This window comes from Kogia breviceps, chromosome 10 (genome assembly GCF_026419965.1).
Source record: "Kogia breviceps isolate mKogBre1 chromosome 10, mKogBre1 haplotype 1, whole genome shotgun sequence".
Taxonomy (NCBI): domain Eukaryota; kingdom Metazoa; phylum Chordata; class Mammalia; order Artiodactyla; family Physeteridae; genus Kogia; species Kogia breviceps.
The window spans coordinates 70,481,337-70,502,886 of NC_081319.1; the positions used below are offsets into that span (position 1 = coordinate 70,481,337).

The 21,550-nt window shown below is 38.5% G+C and overlaps 1 protein-coding gene across 5 annotated transcripts in view; it reads left to right on the top strand.

The window, feature by feature from the left end:
- Positions 1-21,550, top strand: part of KCTD20 (potassium channel tetramerization domain containing 20) — a 35,105-nt gene that overhangs the window by 6,508 nt on the left and 7,047 nt on the right. For 2 of the 5 annotated variants that reach the window (XM_059076409.2, XM_067006098.1), the window contains exons 2-6: positions 11,369-11,422; positions 14,159-14,364; positions 17,174-17,447; positions 19,845-19,947; positions 20,309-20,429. In XM_059076409.2, coding sequence (XP_058932392.1) covers positions 14,205-14,364; positions 17,174-17,447; positions 19,845-19,947; positions 20,309-20,429 — 658 coding nt within the window. In that variant the 5' untranslated portion in view covers positions 11,369-11,422; positions 14,159-14,204. Of the gene's footprint in view, positions 1-11,368; positions 11,423-14,158; positions 14,365-17,173; positions 17,448-18,731; positions 18,821-19,844; positions 19,948-20,308; positions 20,430-21,550 lie in introns of those variants that run through there. The other 3 variants (XM_067006096.1, XM_067006097.1, XM_067006099.1) reach the window with 2 other exon arrangements.

A 21,550-nucleotide genomic window follows, 5' to 3' on the forward strand; every position in this document is an offset into this window, starting at 1 on the left:
CTGCCCTTAAAGCCTTTCAATTGGTTGGATCAGGCCCACCCACATTATCTAGGATAATCTTCCTTACTTAAACTAAAATGATTAAAGACTTTAATCACATCTACCAAATACCTTCACAGTAACACGTAGATTAGTGTTTGATTGAATAACTAGGACTGTAGCCTTGCAGGTTGCTGTATAAAACTGACCATCACAGCTTCTCTGCAGTCTTGGCTATCTTACTAGTTGTCTAATGCCTTCAAACAGATGGGGGTTTTTTATTGGTTTTTGTTTTCTGTTGTACCCATCCCATTCTGATGGATGCATTATTCCAGGGCATAGGACTTGCCAATGCGTGGGAGTCACGATGGGTGTGGGGAGGAAGGCAGACTTCAGCTCAGCACAAGAAAAAGAAAATTTTTTTTCCCTTGAGGATCGCTGGCCACCAATAGGGTGAGCTAAGCAAGAGATTCTTTATTTGGGGATACTTTTAGGTAGACTGGACTGAACTAATAGAAGTGTTTTTGTAGTCCTAGATGGAAGGTGATTGGGACCCACATTTTTTTTGAGATTTATGATTGGTAAAATTGTGGGGGGAAATTGAGAGCCCATCATCAGGTTGCCAGCCTTTTAGGACATTAAAAAAAAATCTGACTATCATTTTCTGTCACCATTATGTTGTAAAAGAAAAGATATTTAATATCAGAAAAGAAGTAAAGATTTAATTTAGGTACCAAGAAAGCTTTACACTAATATATACCATAATTTTCAATTCACATTTTAATATTTTTGAAATCAGGCTGTATCTTAAAATCATGTATGTATTTAATATAATAGTGCTTTCCTGAAACGCTGTTATTATATTGATGTCTTAGTCAATGTCATGTGTCTTAGAACTGGGATAATAATTGTGTGTGTGTGCCCGCCCCTGTGTTACATCATCTCCACTGTCCTCATTTTTGCTAAGAGTCCGTGAAAACTTTTGATACTAATTGATACTGGTCCTTGAACCATCTTCTGACACAGTGATTTTGGATTATCTCCAGAATTTTCAATGTTTGTTCTATTGCTACAGTACTGATCCATGGATCTGTCCCCTAAGACGTTCCGATCTTTTCTTACTGTACAAAAACTTAGCTCTTTCTTGTAAAATGTCCTACTGTACTGAGTAATACGTTTAAAATTTTTTAAATTGCACTCCCTTGTACTGCTTAAAGACATTATTGCTAATAGTATATCTCTTGGATATTTCCTGGAAGTTTGCCATTAAGTAATCTTTAACAGCTTGTGTATCTCTTCCTATAGAGGGTTTTAGATAATAGCAAGCAGAAGAGTGCCCTGGACATTAGGGACCTCGTGTGTTGACTGGCTTCTTCTTAGGAGTCATGAGCTTTGCCTGGTCTGTTATGTACCTTGGATTGTTCCTAGCTTAAAGGTGTCATTAGAATGACCATAACTAGTTGAACCCATCAAAAGATAGAAGCACCTGTGTGGAAATTACAGACTTTGATCTACCCTGTTTTTAGGTAATAAAGTTGAAAGTTACAGCAGAATTAGGTAAGGTCTTAATTTGAACTCAGGGGAACTCAGATTGTAAAATCAACCCCTATCTGGAGTTAATTGATTTAGAGGTCATCTCAAAGCAACTATTTAAACAGAAAAGGTGCTAAGTGTGCCTGTTACTGGCACAGAAAGGTCTTATGTCCTGGCTCCAGATCTTGGGCTTGAAATCATATCTCCAAACCTGTGAAACTTATGTAGAATTCATGAAGTAAATCAGACCTATAAGGAGAGGTAACACAGCTTAAGGGTAACATGCATTTGACTCTGGAGCCAGAAGCCTAGGTTTTGAAGCCTGGCTGTACTATTTATTAGCTATGTGACTGTGGGAACTTAACCTCTTTCTTCCTCAGTTTCCTCATCTGTAAATAGGGGTAATAATAGTACCTACTTCATAAAAGGGGTTTTTTTTGAGTATTAAGTTAAATAATATAAAGTACTTAGAATAATATGTAGCACATGATATATGTTAAATCAGTGAAGTTTAAGTCCATCTGGACTTAAGATGTAATGTTTGTGGTGATTCGGCATATTGAAGAATCTCAACTGATTAATCTGATTCCAGTGTAAAATGTGTTCTTGAGTAACTGGGTTTAGATTTGATTATTAGTTTAAGGATATAAGAAAACTTTGCATTTTGAAAGGGTGTTGCAATATTTAAGAACTTCTTGAGATATACTAGATTCAAAAGTTTACTTTTTTAGGATTTACTAAAGGTTTTTTGAGTACTTAAAGATTTGCCTGGGAGGCAATTAAAGTGCTAACACAAGAAAAGAGAACATATTAAGATGATAAGTATAGTTTAAAATGTTTGGCAATATCAAACTTAGGATCGTGGTTTTAGGGGATTAAACTATATTTGTCTTATTTTATATTTTAAACTGAGTAGTGAGTAAAAATGTTATTGTTATTTAAGTCTTTTTTTAATAGGTAATTTGATAAAGTTGTAAAGGAAACTGTTTAAAGGCCTTTAGACAGTTATAAATTGAATGTAAGGTCTTAAGTCTTAATTTAAATCCAACTAACTATATAATATAGTCTCTTCTGGCACAAAAGCTGTTCTTGGGCATAAGTTATATTGACAAAAAGGTACTAAGGGCGGTAAGTTAGGGATGTCAAGTAGAGAAGACAGGAAAATATATCCAAGTGGTTATAATCTTGTCACTACTGTCCTTGTGCTTTTATCTGCCAGCTTGCTAGCTTGGCCTCAGCAATTCATAGAGGAAAATGAAGGAGAAGGGATGTGGAATCAGAGGCGTTCCTGCCTTTCTGTGGAATTGGAATGCCCTTTTCTCTCCTTTATCTCTTCTCTTGTTACGGCTTTCTTCCAAGGTAGAAATGACGGAGAAAAATGATTCTGGCAACAGCTATCTTCAAATGTTATGCCTTGCCCAACTTTTGTAGTTTTTTTGCCTTAAATTCTATTTCCTAGCCTATTAATGTAGTTTCACCGAGTTCTTGGGTATTTCCCTTTTCTCCCCATCCTTTGCGCATTTTTCTGTTGGGTTAGTTTCACGCATTTTCGTAAGCCCTTGAATATTGTGATAATAACTCTTTGTAAAAGTCTGTTGCAAATACAATTTTTCAAGTTTTTTTTTCCTTTATAGGATTCCTTGCCATATAAAAGTTTTAAAAAAATTTTGTAGTCAGATTTGTCTTTCTCTTCTTTTTTAGCTTTTGGGTTTTATGTGGTTTTTTTGTTTGTTTTTTTTGCGGTTTGTGGGCCTCTCACTGTTGTGGCCTATCCCGTTACGGAGCACAGGCTCCAGATGTGCAGGCTCAGTGGCCATGGCTCACGGGCCCAGCCGCTCCGCGGCATGTGGGATCTTCCTGGACCGGGGCATGAACCCACGTCCCCTGCGTCGGCAGGTGGACTCTCAACCACTGCACCACCAGGGAAGCCCAAGGGTTTTTTGGTCTTGATTAAAAAGGCCTCTCTACTCTAAGTTTGTAATCTCCTAGAATATTCTTCAAAAAGAATATTGTTGTGATTCAGTCTCTCATTCATGAGATGAAAGGGTATACCAGATGAGTTGTTCCCAAACATAGCTCGTCCACAGGATCAGCTGAGGAGTTTGTTAAAAATTCACATTCTTGGGACTTCCCTGGCAGTCCAGTGGTCCAGACTCCACACTTCCACTGCAGGGGCACGGGTTCGATCCCTGGTCGAGGAACTAAGATCCCACATGAAAAAAAATTCACATTCTCAGATCCACCCTAGACCTACTAAATCAGAATCTCTGGGGAATAGGGCCCAAGAATGTTTTTATCGAGTTCTGCTAGGTGATTCTGATTATCAGCTAGACTTGAGAACCACTGGACAAAATAATCACTAAGGTCTCTTCTGATCCTAAAATATCACTTTTCTGTATTATGTAACTCTTGTGTTTCACATTCTCAACAACAAGGATTGTAAGCTCTTTGAAGGTAGGCAGGACTGTGTCTTAGGTACTACCCTTCTTGCTGTCAACCCACTGAGATCCTTTCATGTGTAGACAATTCCAATAACCTCTTACTCTTCTAGTCCATCTGTGGTTGTATTTATCTTAAAGCAACATGTTGAACATGACACTTCTCTGTGTAAAAACTTTGGCTATAAGACCAAGTCCTAACTCTATTTACTTTATAACTCAAGGCCTCCATAAGCTAGCTCCAGCTTGGTTTTCAACCTTATCTTCTAGGGCTGTTGTATACAGCCATCTAAGTTGTGCATTGTACAGCTCCTTAAGTGATGGTGTGCATGGGGTTCCCTGAAGTCATATGGTATGGTGATTCTGATTTCTCCCACCCTTCACTCTAACCTGGTTGCTCTCCCCACAGCCCGCACTCCTTCATATAGTATAAAGCCTGTTCATGCTTACTGTCCTGCTTGTTATACACCATTCACCCTGTCTAAAATGCTCTTTTCTTTTTTCTCTATCCAAGTTCTACCTATTAACATCTAAGAGTGGAGTATTAAACAACCATTAAAAAGAATGAGGAAGACTTCTAATCACTCCTCTGGAGTGAATTTGAGATATATTGTTAAGTAAAAATAGCAAAGTACAGAACTGGATATGGTATTCTATCTTTTGTATAAGAAGAAGAAGAATTAAGAATTTATATGTATATACACACATTATGCTTATTTCTATAAATAGAAACATGAAAGATAAATTAATAAAACTAGTTATCTATAGGGGATAGGAAAATATTGGAGGGAAAGGGGAAGGGAGAGACACTTCTCTGAGCATTCCTTTTTTGTAACACTTTAACTTTTGAAGAATGTAAATGTTTTACATATTCAAAAATTAAATTTAAAAATAATGAAAAATAAGCTATAATTGGGTGTTTAAAAATGAACCTAAATTACAGGATATACAGAGAAAAAAGAAAAATAACTTGAATGTAGCACACTGACTTTACACCCCTAGTGGGGTATACTTTAAGGGCAAAAAGAATTGACCCCCAAAAGACTTAAACTCAGTAGGTTTATTGTTTGTAATACTGTTATAATTTAAAAACTAGTTATGAACCAAGATTTTCATTGTGAGAAAAAAGATATAGTACTAATATAAAGTAAGTAAAAAAAAAACCATAATGTTGGGCTTCCCTGGTGGCGCAGTGGTTGAGAGTCCGCCTGCCGATGCAGGGGACATGGATTCATGCCCGGGAAGATCCCACATGCTGCAGAGCGGCTGGGCCCGTGAGCCATGGCTGCTGAGCCTGTGCGTCTGGAGCCTGTGCTCCGCAACGGGAGAGGCCACAACAGTGAGAGGCCCGTGTACAGCAAAAAAAAGAAAAAAGAAAAATCTTGTACAGGAAGTAGCGTCATCAGCCAATAGAATTGGGGTTAAATGACACAGATGAAGGCTTGAAGGGAACCATATTAGCCATGACTGGGACTATTTATTGATTTATTTTATTTGGTTATGCTGGGTCTGTTTGGTTGTGGCAGGTGGGCTCCTTAGTTATGGCATGTGGGCTCCTTAGTTTGGGCTTGCAGTTTCCTTAGTTGTGTCATGTGAATTAGTTGCGGCATGCATGTGGGATCTAGTTCCCTGACCAGGGATCGAACCTGGGACCCCTGCATTGGGAGCAAAGAGTCTTAACCACTGTGCCACCAGGAAAGTCCCACCTGGGACAATTTGAACCAAAAACTGGATAATTTGAAAAAAAAATGATTGTAATGGATTGTTATAATACATTAGATTAAAACAAATCTTTGAGTTCATAATAATACTTAAAAGGAAGATAAAGGGAGAGTGAAGAAATAGTTCTACTTAACAGAAGAATGCTAGACAATAAATGTAGGAGGAATGATAGAAAGTCATCATTTTATAGTCCCAAATGTAATAATTGATTCAGGCAAGAATCATCAATAGATGCTAAAACCACTGGGTGAAAAGTTATTGGGAGATAGGGTATTAGATCTCTCTTTACAGTGGGTAGACCTATAGTCACCACTTTAACCACATGATCAAACTTACCCCCTGTAGTGGGATAGCCTGGCATTATATGCCTCTGATGTGATGGCATTTGGAAGGACTCAACTGTCACCTATACATGTACATATTCTTATTTAAGAAAATTAAACTTGTATCTAATCACGTGGAAACAATCAGATAGATGTTAGAACTGACCTAGACTTTAAATTTAAAAAAATTTTTATTTTAATTTTATTTTTTAATTGAAGTATAGTCTATTTACAATATTGTGTTAGTTTCAGGTGTACAGCAAAGTGATTCAGTTACATGTTTTTTCAGATTATTTTCCATTACAGTTATTATAAGATACTGAATATAGTTGTGTTATATAGTGAATCCTTGTTGCTTACCTATTTTATGTATAGTAGTTTGTATCTGTTAATCCCATACTCCTAATTTATCCTCCCCCCCTTCCCCTTTGATAGCCATAAGTTTGTTTTCCATGTCTGTGAGTCTGTCTCTGTTTTGTATGTAGGTTCATTTGTATTATTTTTCAAATTCCACATATAAGTGGTATCATAATATTTGTCTTTGGCTTATTTAGTATGATATTCTTTAGGTCTAACCGTGTTGCTGCAAATGGCAATAATATTTCATTCTTTTTTATGGCTGAATAATATTCCAGTGTGTGTGTAGATATCTACCAGTCATCTGTTGATGGGCCCTTGGGGTAGTTTCCATGTCTTTGCTATTGTAAATAGTGCTGCTGTAAACATTTGGGTGCATGTATCTTTTTGAATTAGAGTTTTTGTCCTTTCTGAATATATGCCCAGGAGTGGATCGTATGGTAACTCTGTTTTTAGCATGCAACCTCCATACTGCTTTCCATAGTGGCTGCACTAATTTACATTCCTGCTAACAGTGTAGGAGGGTTCCCTTTTTGGACCTAGACTTTTTTTAAAAGTCAGTTTCATGTAAAACAAAACAATGGTCGTGATGGTATAGAATATGCAAGATTAAAAGACTCAACAGAAGCCTGCACGCACACCGCAATGAAGAGCAGCCCCTGCTCACCACAGCTAGAGAAAGCCTGCAGGCAGCAATGAGACCCAACGCAGCCAAAATTAAATAAATAAATTGAAAAAAAAAAAAAAGAAAAAAATTAAGAATATGATTGACATACAGCCAAGTTCATGATATATTAAGAATACCGTATAGTAGTGTTTACAGCAGAATTTCAAATTGTAAAAATAAAAAATAAAAGGAATATATGTATACTTAGGAAAGTTTGGATGAGGAGTTACAGGTAATTTTTGTCTTTTCATTATTTTCTTCCAGGAACAATGAAATGTACAGTACTATCCAAGTGCAGGATTATTGTTTGTTTTTTTAAAATTCTACAGGAGTAAAGAGCTAAGACAGCTTGAGGACTTCCCTGGCAGTCCAGTGGTTAAGACTCTGCGCTTCTACTTCAGGGGGCGCGGGTTTGATCCTGGGGAACTAAGATGCCACATGCTGCGTGGTGTGGCCAAGAAAAAAAGAAAGAAAGAAAAAAGACAGCTTGGCAAAAATGGAAGATATAGTGTGTTCCTGAGGGGAAATTGGAATGACACAGAATGCCAAATGCAAATGGAAAGTTAGGCACCTGAGGCAAAAAATAATTCAGAGAATTCTGAAAGCAGTACAGTATGTCATTTCACTGAATCAAAAAGAGAAATGTAGCTGAAATCAGTAGAACTATACAATAGAACATAAAAAGTATATCCAAAAGTGGAGGATGGGTATGATGAGCTTAAAGAGCCAAATAAATGCTAACTCAGAAGTTAGATAAGGGAGATTAACATACTATGTCTCTTGCCCTTGTATAGCACTTAATGCTTTTTGAGGGCTTTTCCATACATCCTCATTGAGACAGGATTGCCTAATTTGGTAGTGGCCAGTATCATCCCATTTTTATGGATGAAAACACTGAAACTTGACCTTTTCTTGGTGACGTGGCTTAGTAACCAAGTCAAAGCCAGAACCTGCTTTGCCTCAGTCTAGTGGGTGGTCTTCATCATATCTTGTTGTCATCTTAGACTTCCAGGGACATAAGAGCAAGTTATGGGAAACATCCGGTGATTCTAGTCAAGCCTGACAAACTTGATGCAAATAAATCACTGCTATTACCTAATATCTACCCAGCATGGGTTTTTTTCCCTACCCACCCAAATCTTTTAAGGCTCTCACAGGTGAAATTTTGCAAGTATTGATAAAAATGAATGACTTTTTAAATGACCACATTAAAATGAGCTATCATATTTCACTTATCAAATTAGCAAAGATGAGGAAGATTGAAACACTGAGTATTAGCCGGAGTTCTAGAGAATGGATGCTCCATGCTGCCCAAAGGAGTGTAAATTGGTTTATTTATAGAGGGCAGTCTGGCGGTACATATCAAAACTTAAAAGTTATTTACCTTTTTCCATAGCAATTTTATTTCTAGGAGTTTATTCCAAGGAATAAATGGAGTAGATGCCCAAAGATATATATGCATGTATTTTACCACAGCTTTGATTTTTGAAGTTTTTATTTCTTTCTATATTGACTGATTTTTTTCATTGAGCATATATTGCAATATAAGCAGTAAAACACTAATGCTGTTTTTATTCATGGAAAAATATAACCATTCTATCACAGGATTCTTGCATTATGAGTAACTCCTGTTTGATAAGAACTGCAGCAACAATGACCCTGGAAACTACTGGTTTTCTCTTTTAATTTCTCACAAGCAATAGAAGGAAGAACTTCTAAGATCAATAATGGATGAAGGCAGGATGGTTTGGGGGAAGCAGTGTGATTAGATGAAAAGAATATGGGAAACAAAAGACCTTGCCTCTTAGCTAAAGTTGTGATTTAGGCCAAGCTGCTAACCTTTCTAAAGCTTCTTGTTGTTTGTTTGTTTTTCAGCAGTGAAGTGAGGATAATTAGTCTTTCTCCTAGGGTTGTTTTAGTTTCAAATGAGATTAGATTTGTAAAAGTTCTTTGCAGATTCTGTGGTTTGGGAATAACAATAATCCACTTTATCAAGTGCTGTGTGCCCTGCATTGTGCTAAGCACTTTAAATGTGTTGCCTTATTTAATCCTTTTATCAATCCTGGGTGGTTAATGGTTATTATCCTCTCTTACAAGTGAGGGAGTTGAGACACAGACTTAGCCTGCCCAGGGCCACAGTTATAAGAGATAGAGCCATAGTTAGAAGTCATATTTGGGGAGCAGTGTAGCAAGAGGTCTCTAAGAAGTATTCACCTCACCAGTCTGCCAGAGTTCTTTGAGGAAGACAGCAAGTATGGGGGAAGGGAGAACCCACTGGAAATAACTTACTGACAAACGTCTCTTTTCTTGGCTAAATTATTATGGGTTTGGGGACATACTGTAGGAAAACTGTGAGATTTAGAAATATTATGAATAGATTTTATATGGGCTTAATACTGGAGTGGTCTCACTCAGTATTTTTAGAGATAATCTACAAAAAGGAAAACCAGAAAGCCTTAAAGTCAGAAAATAGAATTTCTTCTGAGATTAGAACATTAGGGGTACACATGCAAAGGGAGTGAATAGAAAAGCTTCAGTGGAGTTGGTTTAAAAAATACATACACCCAGAGTACATTTTGAAGATGGCAGTCTGTTAGCTATCAGTTAATAATATCCTAGGAGATCTCCTAGACATTTTAGATTGTATCTATCACCTCTATTGTCTCTCCCCTCACCTTCACCCCTTCTAACCTTCTAAACGCAGAGATGCTGGGTGTCATCACCAGAGAGCATACATGTGAAGCAAAACTGGAAAAACTGTTCACCTTTAATAAAACACACTAGCAGAGTTCTCATTACTATGAATTAAGAAAACACAGTGGAACTAGACTAAAGTCAATGATAAGCAATTAAACTAGTTAAAGAAGTGTAGTGGTTTTCACATAAGAACAGACTGAAAGGACTAGGATTTGTCAGTCTGGAATGAAGGTTTGGCAAAGATATAATTACTTTCTAAATTAAAGTGTGGAGTATAGATGAAGGGTAGATTGGTTCATTTACCAAATTCTGTGGCATCCTACCTCATCTTTACCTCCTGGCTTTTACACAGAAAGGAGACATGGCCCTGAAGTATAAAAGGATCCTACCTTTTAGAAGATCATACCCTTGTGTCATTAACAGTCTGAAAGCATTCTGCTTTTGAGATACATCCCGTGTTAAGTTTGCCCCCACCCTCATTCCAACGAGATTTTCAAAATCTGAGTAGTTCAATTGCAAGATACTGAACTTAATTAACTACAGATTACATTTCCATTATCTTGTTTTCTTCATAAATAATTGATTAGAAGAAATCACAAGTGAAAAGAAGAAAATACATAGACTTACTATCTAGATTATTTTGGATTACTAGTTGAGACGATTATGTTCTAGGGAGAAACCAGCATGTCATTTTTTAGGTACAAAGAATATGTGGAGAAAATCCCACTATCAGAGATTGTATGCAAATCTTCCAAGGTGGGGAGATTATGGTGCTGAATGGTTTTGCTCTTCCAGGTCAGCAAAAATAAGACTTAACAGGGCTTCCCTGATGGCGCAGTGGTTGAGAGTCCCCCTGCCAATGCAGGGGACACGGGTTTGTGCCCGGTCTGGGAAGATCCCACATGCCGCGGAGCGGCTGGGCCCATGAGCCATGGCCGCTGAGCCTGTGCGTCTGGAGCCTGTGCTCCGCAACGGGAGAGGCCACAACAGTGAGAGGCCCGTGTACTTCAAAAAAATAAAATAAAATAAAAAAATAAGACTTAACAAAATAGGAGCCTTCACGGGAGGCTTATGAAATGAATAATGTATATTTGTGTAGCTCTTTAGAGTTTAAAAATGCTTTCACGTACTGTGCGGAAGTGATGCTTCAGCTGGCTTGCTGGATATTAAGCTTGTTTTGCTTCACAGCTATATAGTCTGAGTTCCATTATTAATATATTTCTAACTCTTAGTTTTTTGTTTTTTTTTGGTGGTACGCGAGCCCCTCACTGTTGTGGCCCCTCCCTTGCAGAGCACAGGCTCCAGACGCGCAGGCTCAGCGGCCATGATGGCTCACGGGCCCAGCCGCTCTGCGGCATGTGGGATCTTCCCGGACCGGGGCACGAACCCGTGTCCCCTGCATCGGCAGGTGGACTCTCAACCACTGCGCCACCAGGGAAGCCCTAACTCTTAGTTCTTTTCTGAAACAGTCTCTTCAGTGACTGTTAGGTGTACCAGGGGTGTGTCATGATCCTTTGGTTCCTGTAGTTGTACATTGCTGTGACTTCTAGATCTGTGTTGGCCACAAATAGTTTTGTAGCAATAGGGAACTGTATTGTTCAAGTGCTTTGCTTATTTATTTCTTTCTTTGCTTTATTATTTTTTTTTCTTAGATCTGTTCTGAGGACCAAGATTCAATTGGGGGATGGTTACAGAAATGAACCGTGGTAGGCAATAAAAATATACATTCAAAGTTGAATAAAACATCCATCCTGCTCTGGTATATGTTGAAGAATTTGGTGTCGGTCAGTTTACTTCTTAGGTTTCATAGATCAAGAGAGTTTTCTTCTGTCCTTCTAGGATTGTAGAAAAATTAGTTTATAGGGGACTTTGGTAAATGATGGGTTAGGTGATATCTTAAAATGTGTGCCATTAAGCATTAATCCTGAGACAGTTTCTTGAAAAAAGGAGTTTTGAAGCAAAATTCTTTTGGGAAAACTGCAAATTGAGTCCTCTCCTGGAATTTCATGGTACACTCTGATCCTATTCATTGAAACATTGTTTGTAATAGTTGTTAGAAACAATAAAAATTCAAAGATAGTGTAGAATCATAGAATATTATATAGAAGTCAAAAAGGAATGAACTAGATAGATATGTCTTCCAATATGAGTGGATTTTTAGAAGGTTACTTTAGAAAAACGTATTATATAATGAGAATGATGTATATAGTTTGTATGTTTTTTAAAAACTGTATGCTTTTATAGTATGCCTGTATAGCATAAAAACATTTTTTAAAGTCTAAAAGGCTTCATACCAAGCAGGTCATGATATAGTTACTTGGAGAAGTGACTGGGATTGAGTATGATGGATCAGTGTCTTTTCTTGACTTATCTATCAGGTTTGAATTTTTTTAGAAGGGAAATATTCATGTATTATTTATAATAAAATTAACAAGCATTTTATTTGTATTTAGTTAAGTGCTCAGCAGGTTACTTTCCTTTTTCCTCATTGGAGATATCTACCCTGCTAATTTCCAAGTACATCTTTCTATTTACTAATTCATCGTATATAAGTTAAACTGAATTTTGAGCCCTGGTTTTATAGACTAGGAAGAAAATGTTTTCATTTTAGTCTATTACAATGAAACTTTTTCACACATTATAAGGAATAAGTGAAGTAACTTATAAATGAAAGTAACTTTCACACATTATAAGGAATAAATGAAGTAACTAACAGAGTTATCAAGTTCCTTAAATAATCTAGTCTGTGCAAATTCTTAAGAAATCAGCTTGTTCAAATTTATTTTGTTTTGGTCCACGAGATCTTTTGGAGAACAACAAAGAGAAGTTTGAACTTAGTTCTTGAGTGGCTAGTGAAGAATTGAGAAGCAGCTCAAGTAGATAGAGTGAAACATACTTCAAAACCAGTTAAGCTTAAAGAAGCAGACCCCTTTTTGGCCTTTCCAGTGTTAGTAATCCTTTTTCCAGTTTCATGGATCTTCTTTATCCAGTTCTCCAGACTTGATTTTGACTTTGACATCTTCTGAATCAAACTTGAAGGCAGTGGTGGTTCTATTTGACTTTACCAATTGCTGGGGATCAATTTTAAGGGGCTGAATTTTTTGTGTAAATATGTTTTTCTTTAAGAAAGGGTAATCCTGAAAAAGCTTTAGCCAAATTATCAGGTTTTCCAACAGAACATTCACTTTATTTCCTCAATTTGCCTTACGTTGTAAGAGCTGTTATCTGAAAATTCAAGATTTCATCCACTGTGAAAGTATCTCTTCTTTAAAATTATGTTTTCAGGCATATGTATTGGCCTTTTTCAAAGGGGCCACTTTTGTACTTCGTGCAAGTTAAAACAGGGACTAAATGATCAATTTTATAATACAGGTTATGAAGTGATTCAAAATTTAATGCACATTACAAGTGTTTATTGGCACCTCTACATGCTTGCATGTCAGGAAATTCAGAGTATTAAAACATGTTGCAGATCTTAGTGATATAACTTCGTCCTAAACAGTGTTATCATGCAGTCCTTATGCATAAAAATTGCTAGTGATATGATTCTTCCACCAGAGCACCAAGTGGACCTCAGTACTTTATAAACTGTGAAAGTGCTTAAGTAGGGTGAATTTCATGCATTTTGTCAGCAGTTGGGCAGCCCCTGTGGATGGAAGGGCTGCTGGGCAGAGTGTCATTACCTAGAAGAAAGGGGTGAGGCCTTCTGCTCAGGCACCGCCCCCCCACCCCCATTCTGCCTAATCAGCAAATGCCTCACAGTGGCAGTCACTCAGGAGGTGGTGTTCACAGTGGTTGTGCACTGCTGGGGAGAGTTAGCCTTATAGCCGGTATAAGGTATAATTTGAGGTGGTATCAAATCTTGGTATTACTTTGAGGTGGGGGTTGAGGATGGAGCATAAGAGAGAGAAAGTGAAAGAGAGAACTTATAAAGGAGAACTTGAGCACTGTAAGTAAATTTTTTTTTTCTTTTTAAGTGCAGGTGACTTCTGGTTTCTAACTCTCATATGAGCATTATAGTTGTTATTCTCATTTCTTAGTGCTTAATTCTTGCAGGAATGTATGTGTCTCAGTTTTTAAAACCATATGGGCTGGTTTTCTTTAACTGACAAATTGAACTCTTTGCCCCCTATGTGTGTCTGTGGATAAACACCACCAAATTATTTTACCATCATTTAATATGCAGAATTGAACGTGAATGTGGCCAAAGTCAGTGGATTTGATGTCTGTTTATGAATAAAGCTTAAAATTATTCCCTAGTAACAAGTTTATCAGCGTTCTTAGTGATTTGGTAAAGACAATTTAAATCAGCCCAATTCCTCTCAATATAAAATCACAGAAATATTTTAAGATGTCATTTCTTCTCAGAATAAGAATGAGAGCTGTCTGTCAGTTCTCTAGTTAGGAGAAAGTTCTAAATCATGCATATTCCTGTCTTCCAGGATTTCTCTCTGATCAAGCAGACAGTTCAGGATACACAGTCCAAGGATGAATGTTCACCGTGGCACTGAGAGCGACAGGTTATTGTGGCAGGAGGCCAGCTGCCTGATGGATGAAGCCTCAGCTGCAGCCCAAGAAAAAGAAGCAAATAGCCCGGCTTCTTCTGGTCTTCAAAATCTTACTTATCCGCTAGGTCCCAGGAATGATGGTACGATGATTAGATCTTAATGTGGAGGGCTTTCTGACACCTCAGCACCTATTCTGCCCAGAAGGCATAAATGTTCTTAATAAATAAAATATCCAGTTAATTAGCTTCGCTTATATACCACAATTATATAAAACTGACTATCACAAAAAACCTCCACTTATTTAATCAGTTTAGTACATCTAACTTGGTAATGGTATAAGAAAAATAGTCTCAGGTTTGTTTGGAGTCAGAAGACAGATTCGCATTCTAGCTCTGCTGCTTATCAGCTGTAAGCATGGATGAGATCCTTAATCTTTCTGAGCCCTGCTTTCTTAATCTAGAAAACAAGGTTGTTAATAATTCTTCTTACCTCACAAGGCTAGAAGACTGTTGAGTTAATGGATGTGAAGGCTCTTGGTAAATTGTCAGGTTCTTTTTAACTTTTAATAAAAACAATAGCAACAATAATAGTAGCAGTTACCATTTATTGAGCACTCACTGTGCTAGAAACTTTACTTTTTTTAGATCAAGGGTGGCAAACTGGTCAAATCTGAACCACTGCCTGTTTTTGTAAATAAAAATTTGAAACACAGCCATCATGCCCATTTGTTTACATACTGTCTATATGGCTGCTTTCCTGCTATAGTGGCAGAGACAGTGACCCACAAAGCTCAAAATATTTACTTTTTAGCCCTTCACAGAAAGTTTGCTGATCCCTGCTTAGATTAATCCTCCTGTTACAGATGAGGAACCTGAGGCTTCAAAAGCTTAGGCATAACTTGCTCAGGTTCACACTGCCAGGAGGTAGGTAGGGGACTGGGTGGGATTTAAACCTCTGTCTTTCCAGCCAGTGTTCACTGTTATTTTATAATATCAACGGACAAAAAAGCAGAGTGTGACTGCCACCTTGGAGTGCCCCATTATGGAGAATTTATGCAGTGAGTCTCTTTTCCTACTCACCCATTTAAGCAGGGTGGAACCTGAGGCATCCTTCAGGAACCAGCCCAATTTAATTGCGTCATAGCTGGGGGAAAATGAAGTGTTCTAAAGAACTGAATAAGTTAGGTGCCTACTTTCATTTTTAAGAATAATTGCACTTCAAGTGTTGAAAGCCTGTCTTGGTGATTAAAGCATTTCTTACTACAAACTTGCCCATGGATTGTATGGAAACTTAGCTCTTTGTAAGTTGAAAATTTATCAGAAGCTCTAGGATATGATCCCTAAACAGGTTTTTGGTCTAGATTTTGGTTTCCTTTTCTCTAGAAGCAAATGGGGAAAAAATTGAGTGTACTCTAGCTAATAATGAATTATTGTATACAAACTTAAAATACATGAAGGGCGGGAGTGAGACATTAAGTTGTATCTATAACATTTTATTTCTTTCCAATGTAGGAAAATGTTAGCTAGCCAAATCTAGGTGATGTATACATATTGTATTAACTCTGCTTTGGTATATTTGAAATTTTTCATTAAATAAAAAAAATTAATATATTAGGAGAACTCCCTATTTAAAAGAATCTTCTAAAAAAAAGTACAGCTATATAATAAAAACAGCAAACATCAATTTAAAAAAAAAAAGAAGCTTCTGGTAATCCTTTTGAAAATACTTTCCCCTGATTCTCTTCTGTATACATCCAGATTTCATATATTTAGTTTTAAGCCTGTTTACATGATGTGGTATTAATACATTTTTAAGTGCTCTCACATACTTTATTTCAGTTGATAGTCAAACCAATCCTGTGAGGTAGGTAGAATGAACATTATTTTCATTTTACAGATGATGAATCAGGTTTAGAAAAATCAAATAAATTACTTAAAGAAAATGGCTCTTTGGTGATACTAGGACAAAAACTCAGATTCCATGAATGAATCCTAATCTAAGACCATCTGCACTAGAACTTTTCTGTTGAGAGCAAGACCTACCTGCCTGTTCAAAAAACGGTGTTGGTAATGTTAGGATTCTCCTATGCATAGTGAAAATGCATTTTTCAGTGAATTTCTAGGAAAAGTGACAATTAGAGACTATCACTATCCTTTCTGGAAAATAATATTTAGAAACGTTTTTTAAGAATGTGGAAAACAGGGCTTCCCTGGTGGCGCAGTGGTTGAGAATCCGCCTGCCGATGCAGGGGACACGGGTTCGTGCCCCGGTCTGGGAAGATCCCACATGCCGCGGGGTGGCTAGACCCGTGAGCCATGGCCGCTGAGCCTGCGCGTCCGGAGCCTGTGCTCCGCAACGGGAGAGGCCACAACAGTGAGAGGCCCGCGTATCGCAAAAAAAAAAAAAAAAAAAAAAAAAAAAGAATGTGGAAAACAAATAGTTTTGGCTAACAGAGTTATCAAGTTCCTTAAATAAAACACAGGAAATATGAGTGTTATTTAGAGATAGAAGTGAAAATGGAAATAAAAAAGCAACACCTCTGTGAAACAAGACTAGGGAAGGTTAAGCAGTGTGGCAGAGGATTGCTTGTTTTCCACAGAAATGCTTCTCTAGTGTTTATTTTTAACCATGTGTGTAGTTTACTTTAAAATTGTTTAATCATTCTATTTTAAAGTGTAGGCATTACTGCCTTCATTCTCTCCTCCCCAACGCGCGCGCGCACACACACACACAAAAGAAAAAGTTCATGGGGATCCAGTATGAGTCCCTAGTTTGTGTTTTTTCTTTACGTGTTTTAGGCAAGAGTTTTTGCGTAAGGATACTTAAAGTTTGGGTTTTTTCGTTTGTGTAATCGTTTCTGTTCTTGTTTTTTTTAAAGAGGACAAGGTTTATTTTTCCCCAGGGCTTTTCTCTGTCAAGTTATTTTGGTTTGTTTGTATTATCTTTTAGACCTTCCACTTGACTCTGCCTCTCATCCAGCAAATCTTCAGTTCCCTCACATGATGCCACTTCCTGAAGACATCAAAGGCACTTGCTTCCAAAGTGGGAATAAACGGAACCATGAACCTTTCATCACTCCAGAACGATTTGGAAATAGCACTGTGGGCTTTGGCAGTAACGTTCATTCGCAGGCACCAGAGAAAGTGACACTTCTCGTAGATGGCACACGTTTTGTTGTCAATCCACAAATTTTCACTGCTCATCCGGATACCATGTTGGGAAGGTAATTGATAATAATTTCCTTCCAAATTCACTCTGTTCTCTGTGAATAGAAATACCTGCTGTTTGCCTTGCATTAGATTTGAGAATAAAAACATTTCATTGCTTATTTTTCTACCTTCATACTTTTGCGAGACAGAGGACATAAAAACCTTATATGTGTTGGTGATTTTGGGGGGTGGGTACTTTCATTTACAAAGCCAGTATAGTGAAATGAGCCCCCCATACAAAAGGGAGTGCAAAAGGTCCAAATGGTGTCAATTTCTAATGCCTCCACTACTATTGAAGTTTTCTGAAACTGGATCGTTGTATCTGGCTATTTTGTTTGACGATTGCTCTCTTTATTCTTCGTGTTCCTTCCTCTGTGTTGCTTCATTCAGACTATAGTCTTACCCTCCCCTCACCATCTCCTGCCTCCAGCTTTTTAGGGTTAGAGTTTAGGAATGGAAGGAGTCCAGGAAGTACTTTTAGAGCCTGGGCTGGGAGTTATGAGATCTCTTTCTGGCCAACCGTAGACCTTAACATGAAGAGCAGATTGGGATAAGAGTAAAATAATTTGAGTGTATACACACACAAACATTTGGCTTTTGAGGATTTCACCTCATACTTGAAAGTGGATCTAACCTCACTCCGACTTTGAACTAATTTGAACTGAATTAGAAATCAGAATGGACCACACTAACTTGCTGAATTTTAGGCTAAGTGGAATCTACCTGTTCAAATATGTGTGTACTTAAACATATACATACAAATTCATGATGAACCATTTTTAACCAGAGCCAAACCTATATATTTCTCAAACATCTGAATTAAGATTAAGATAGAACATTAAAACATTTTCTAAATTGGCCCTATATCAGACTTGACTTCATGTCCTCAGTCTTATCGCCACCATTTCCCCCCAGGCCCTTCCAAAAAGGCATTCCTCAGGGTAGGCTGTCTGTCTGAAGTAGGCTGCCTCCAAAAGTAGCGCTCAAGAAAAGAAAAGCAAGCATTTTCTGGGTAATAGACCCCTTTATCTACATGGTTCATCAGCTGAGTCAGCTGAGGTCATGAATTCTGAGTTTCTTAGGTTTGTTCTGTCCTGTGGCTACGTAAAGTATTCATAAGCCTAGCCAGTGAGCTTACAAATGTGGGCCACTGGTCACAAGGGGGACAAACTAAGAAGCTGAGAATGGATTAATGCAGATCCATGCCACTACTGGATGAATGACTCTGAAGGGGGATTATATTTAATGGCATGTTGTTCACTATTTTGATTCATAGCTGTCTTGGCTACACTTCAACCGGAACATTCCAGAAAAATGTCAGCATCCTTTGAAGACTACTTTTATCGAAATGGATTTCTTATGTATGGTGTAGTGATTTGGAAAGCATGTGAGTCTTTTTCAGACCTTGGAAAACAGCCAGTTCAGGGTGGAGGATAACAGTTTTGAACAGTTGGACAGCAGGGCTTCCCAACAGGTTAAGGAAGGAAAAGGCAGTGAGTCTACAGTGCGCCAGCTGAAGATACCAGCACCTGCCCTGTTCTGGCTTCTCCTTCCACAGCTCCTACACAGACGTGCAGCAGGAGTAGTAGAAGTCATGGGGCCAGTTTTACTGGAGGGGATCTGAGAGAGAGGGGAAGGATGGGAAAAGATGAATATAAAAGCAAGACTTCCTCCCTGTGCCCTCATGAGCTCTGAATTCATGCTCAGAACAGGCCTGCCTCTCTGAAATATGTCAAATTGCTGATGATCCTAATACCTACCCTCCTTTTCTACTTGACCTGAAATTCCCATCATTACTTACTCCTTGGATTGACAAAGGGCATTTTTTCCAGAGTTACACCATTAAAATCTACCGGGAAAGGGAAAGCAGTAACATCTGCACCTACTAATACAGATTCATCTATCAGATTAGATATTGAAAAGCAAAGCTCAGAAATATCAAGGATGGTGTGCTGGCTAGGTACATGTTGATGGGTGAGGAGAAGGAACAGGAAGGGTGAGGGGAGGGAGACACTGTCTTCCTGAGCTGCCGGTGCATGGGCAGGTTCTTGGGCGCTGGGGAGGGCATGAGAGGAGACTGTCACACACTCCAGAGACTTTCCAAGGGCCAGCTCTGCAGGTGCTGTTCTACTTTCTTTGCTGTCACAGACGCTAACTATGGTGAACTGTGAGGGCTTGCTGCTTTGTTCCTCCTTGCACTCAAACACTGAAAGCAATGGCTGCCTTCTTTTCCTACCCGAAGGGAGTTTCCTAAGACTTGAGTGTGTCGTACAGGGGTGAGTCCTAGAGCTCTGTTTTTAACTTACACTGAAAGAGTGGAACAGAGTCTTCCAGCATGAGGTGAAGAAGGGAGAAGTCTCATCTGTGAAGAATCCTGCAGCAGGTAACATTGTTGCCTGGGTATCTTTCAGGATGTTTGGACCAGGAAGAGAGTACAACTTCACACGGCCCAATGAGAAGGGCGAGTATGAGATTGCCGAAGGAATCAGTGCAACTGTATTTCGAACGGTGCTGGTGTGTAGTGGCCTTCTTGTTACATCATATTCCCTGGGGGCATGCATGGTCAGAAGCCTTGAGAGTTCCATCAGACTGTGTTCTGATTGTAGGGTTTTTCATTTCTAATTATTGCCTTTCCCACTTTATTTTCTGTTTCTATAATTCCTAAGTCCTTGCTTGTGTGAGCTCAGTCGGGTATCAAGTTGTGATTAAACATGTCAAGATGGTCAGGAGCCACTTTGCTATCTAACGAATCACCAACTTGGTAATAGTTCTAGTAACCCACCACTTTAATAGAACCAGGAATGAGTAGGGGGTTGAAGAGGGAATTTTACATGTTGTTCTTTGCCTACATTTCTTCTTCCTAATTTATTTATAGGATTATTACAAAACTGGTATCATCAATTGTCCTGATGGCATCTCTATCCCAGACCTTAGAGATACGTGCGATTATCTCTGCATTAACTTTGACTTCAACACTATCCGATGTCAAGATCTGAGTAAGTACAGGAGAAGCTGCCAGCTGCATTTGAGCAGCTGAACTTTGAGTGTGCTTGGAATTGACATTTTTTTTACTAAACAGAAAGCGTTTCAAGTGTGGGTTGAAAATCATCTGTAGAGGCAGAGACGTGGTACTAACCATTCCCTCTCTTGTTTCAAAGCTCTGTGAGAAGTGGAGTAAACAAGAGAACATGTAGTGGTTTCTAAGTCTAGCTTGACCCCGTGAGTCACCAAGCTAATTGCTTCCCCTCTTGGGACCTTGGTGTCTCAACTCTTCAACAAATAAGGATACTGATCCTCAGCTATAAGGGAAGGTTCACTAATAAAGTCACACACATAAATTGGCTGGGTTCTTACAGTTTATCATTATTATTAACTTAGTGTTTAAGTGCTTTATATATGTGAACTTGCATAAGTTTCACAATTAACCCGTGAAAGATAGGTGATAATCTCACTTAACCAAATGAGAAGATGGAGAAATTAGCTTGTTCAAAGCTCTAAACGTTAAAGCTGGGATTAGAACTGATTGTCTGAATATAAACTCCATGCTCTTACCATTACCTAGGCTTCCTGAAATGATTTTTTTTTTTTTTTTTTTTTTTTTTGCGGTACGCAGGCCTCTCACTGCTGTGGCCTCTCCCGTTGCGGGGCACAGGCTCCGGATGCGCAGGCTCAGCGGCCAAGGCTCACGGGCCCAGCCGCTCCCCTGCATGTGGGATCTTCCCAGACCGGGGCACGAACCCGCATCCCCTGCATCGGCAAACGGACTCTCAACCACTGCGCCACCAGGGAAGCCCCTGAAATGATTTTTAAATTCTTTAAAGTTCATGGTACATTTCCTTGCATGTTCCATGAAGTTCTCTAGATGTGTGGTATCTCTACTGAGTCTAGTACACACTTAGAGCAAGTCCCTTGGTGTCGCCAAACTTGAGATCATTCCTCTTCTGTGGTACTCTATGAAGTTGTGGTCCAGAGCATCTTCAGAAGAGGTACTATAGTCATCCCCAAATGACGGTTCTGTCTCTTGTAGAATTAATGTTTATGTTCTGACATTGCATGTCAAGAAAACCTCAGTTGATCAGAATGCTCAGGTTTTATTAAACAGGAGGAGATTGGTAGA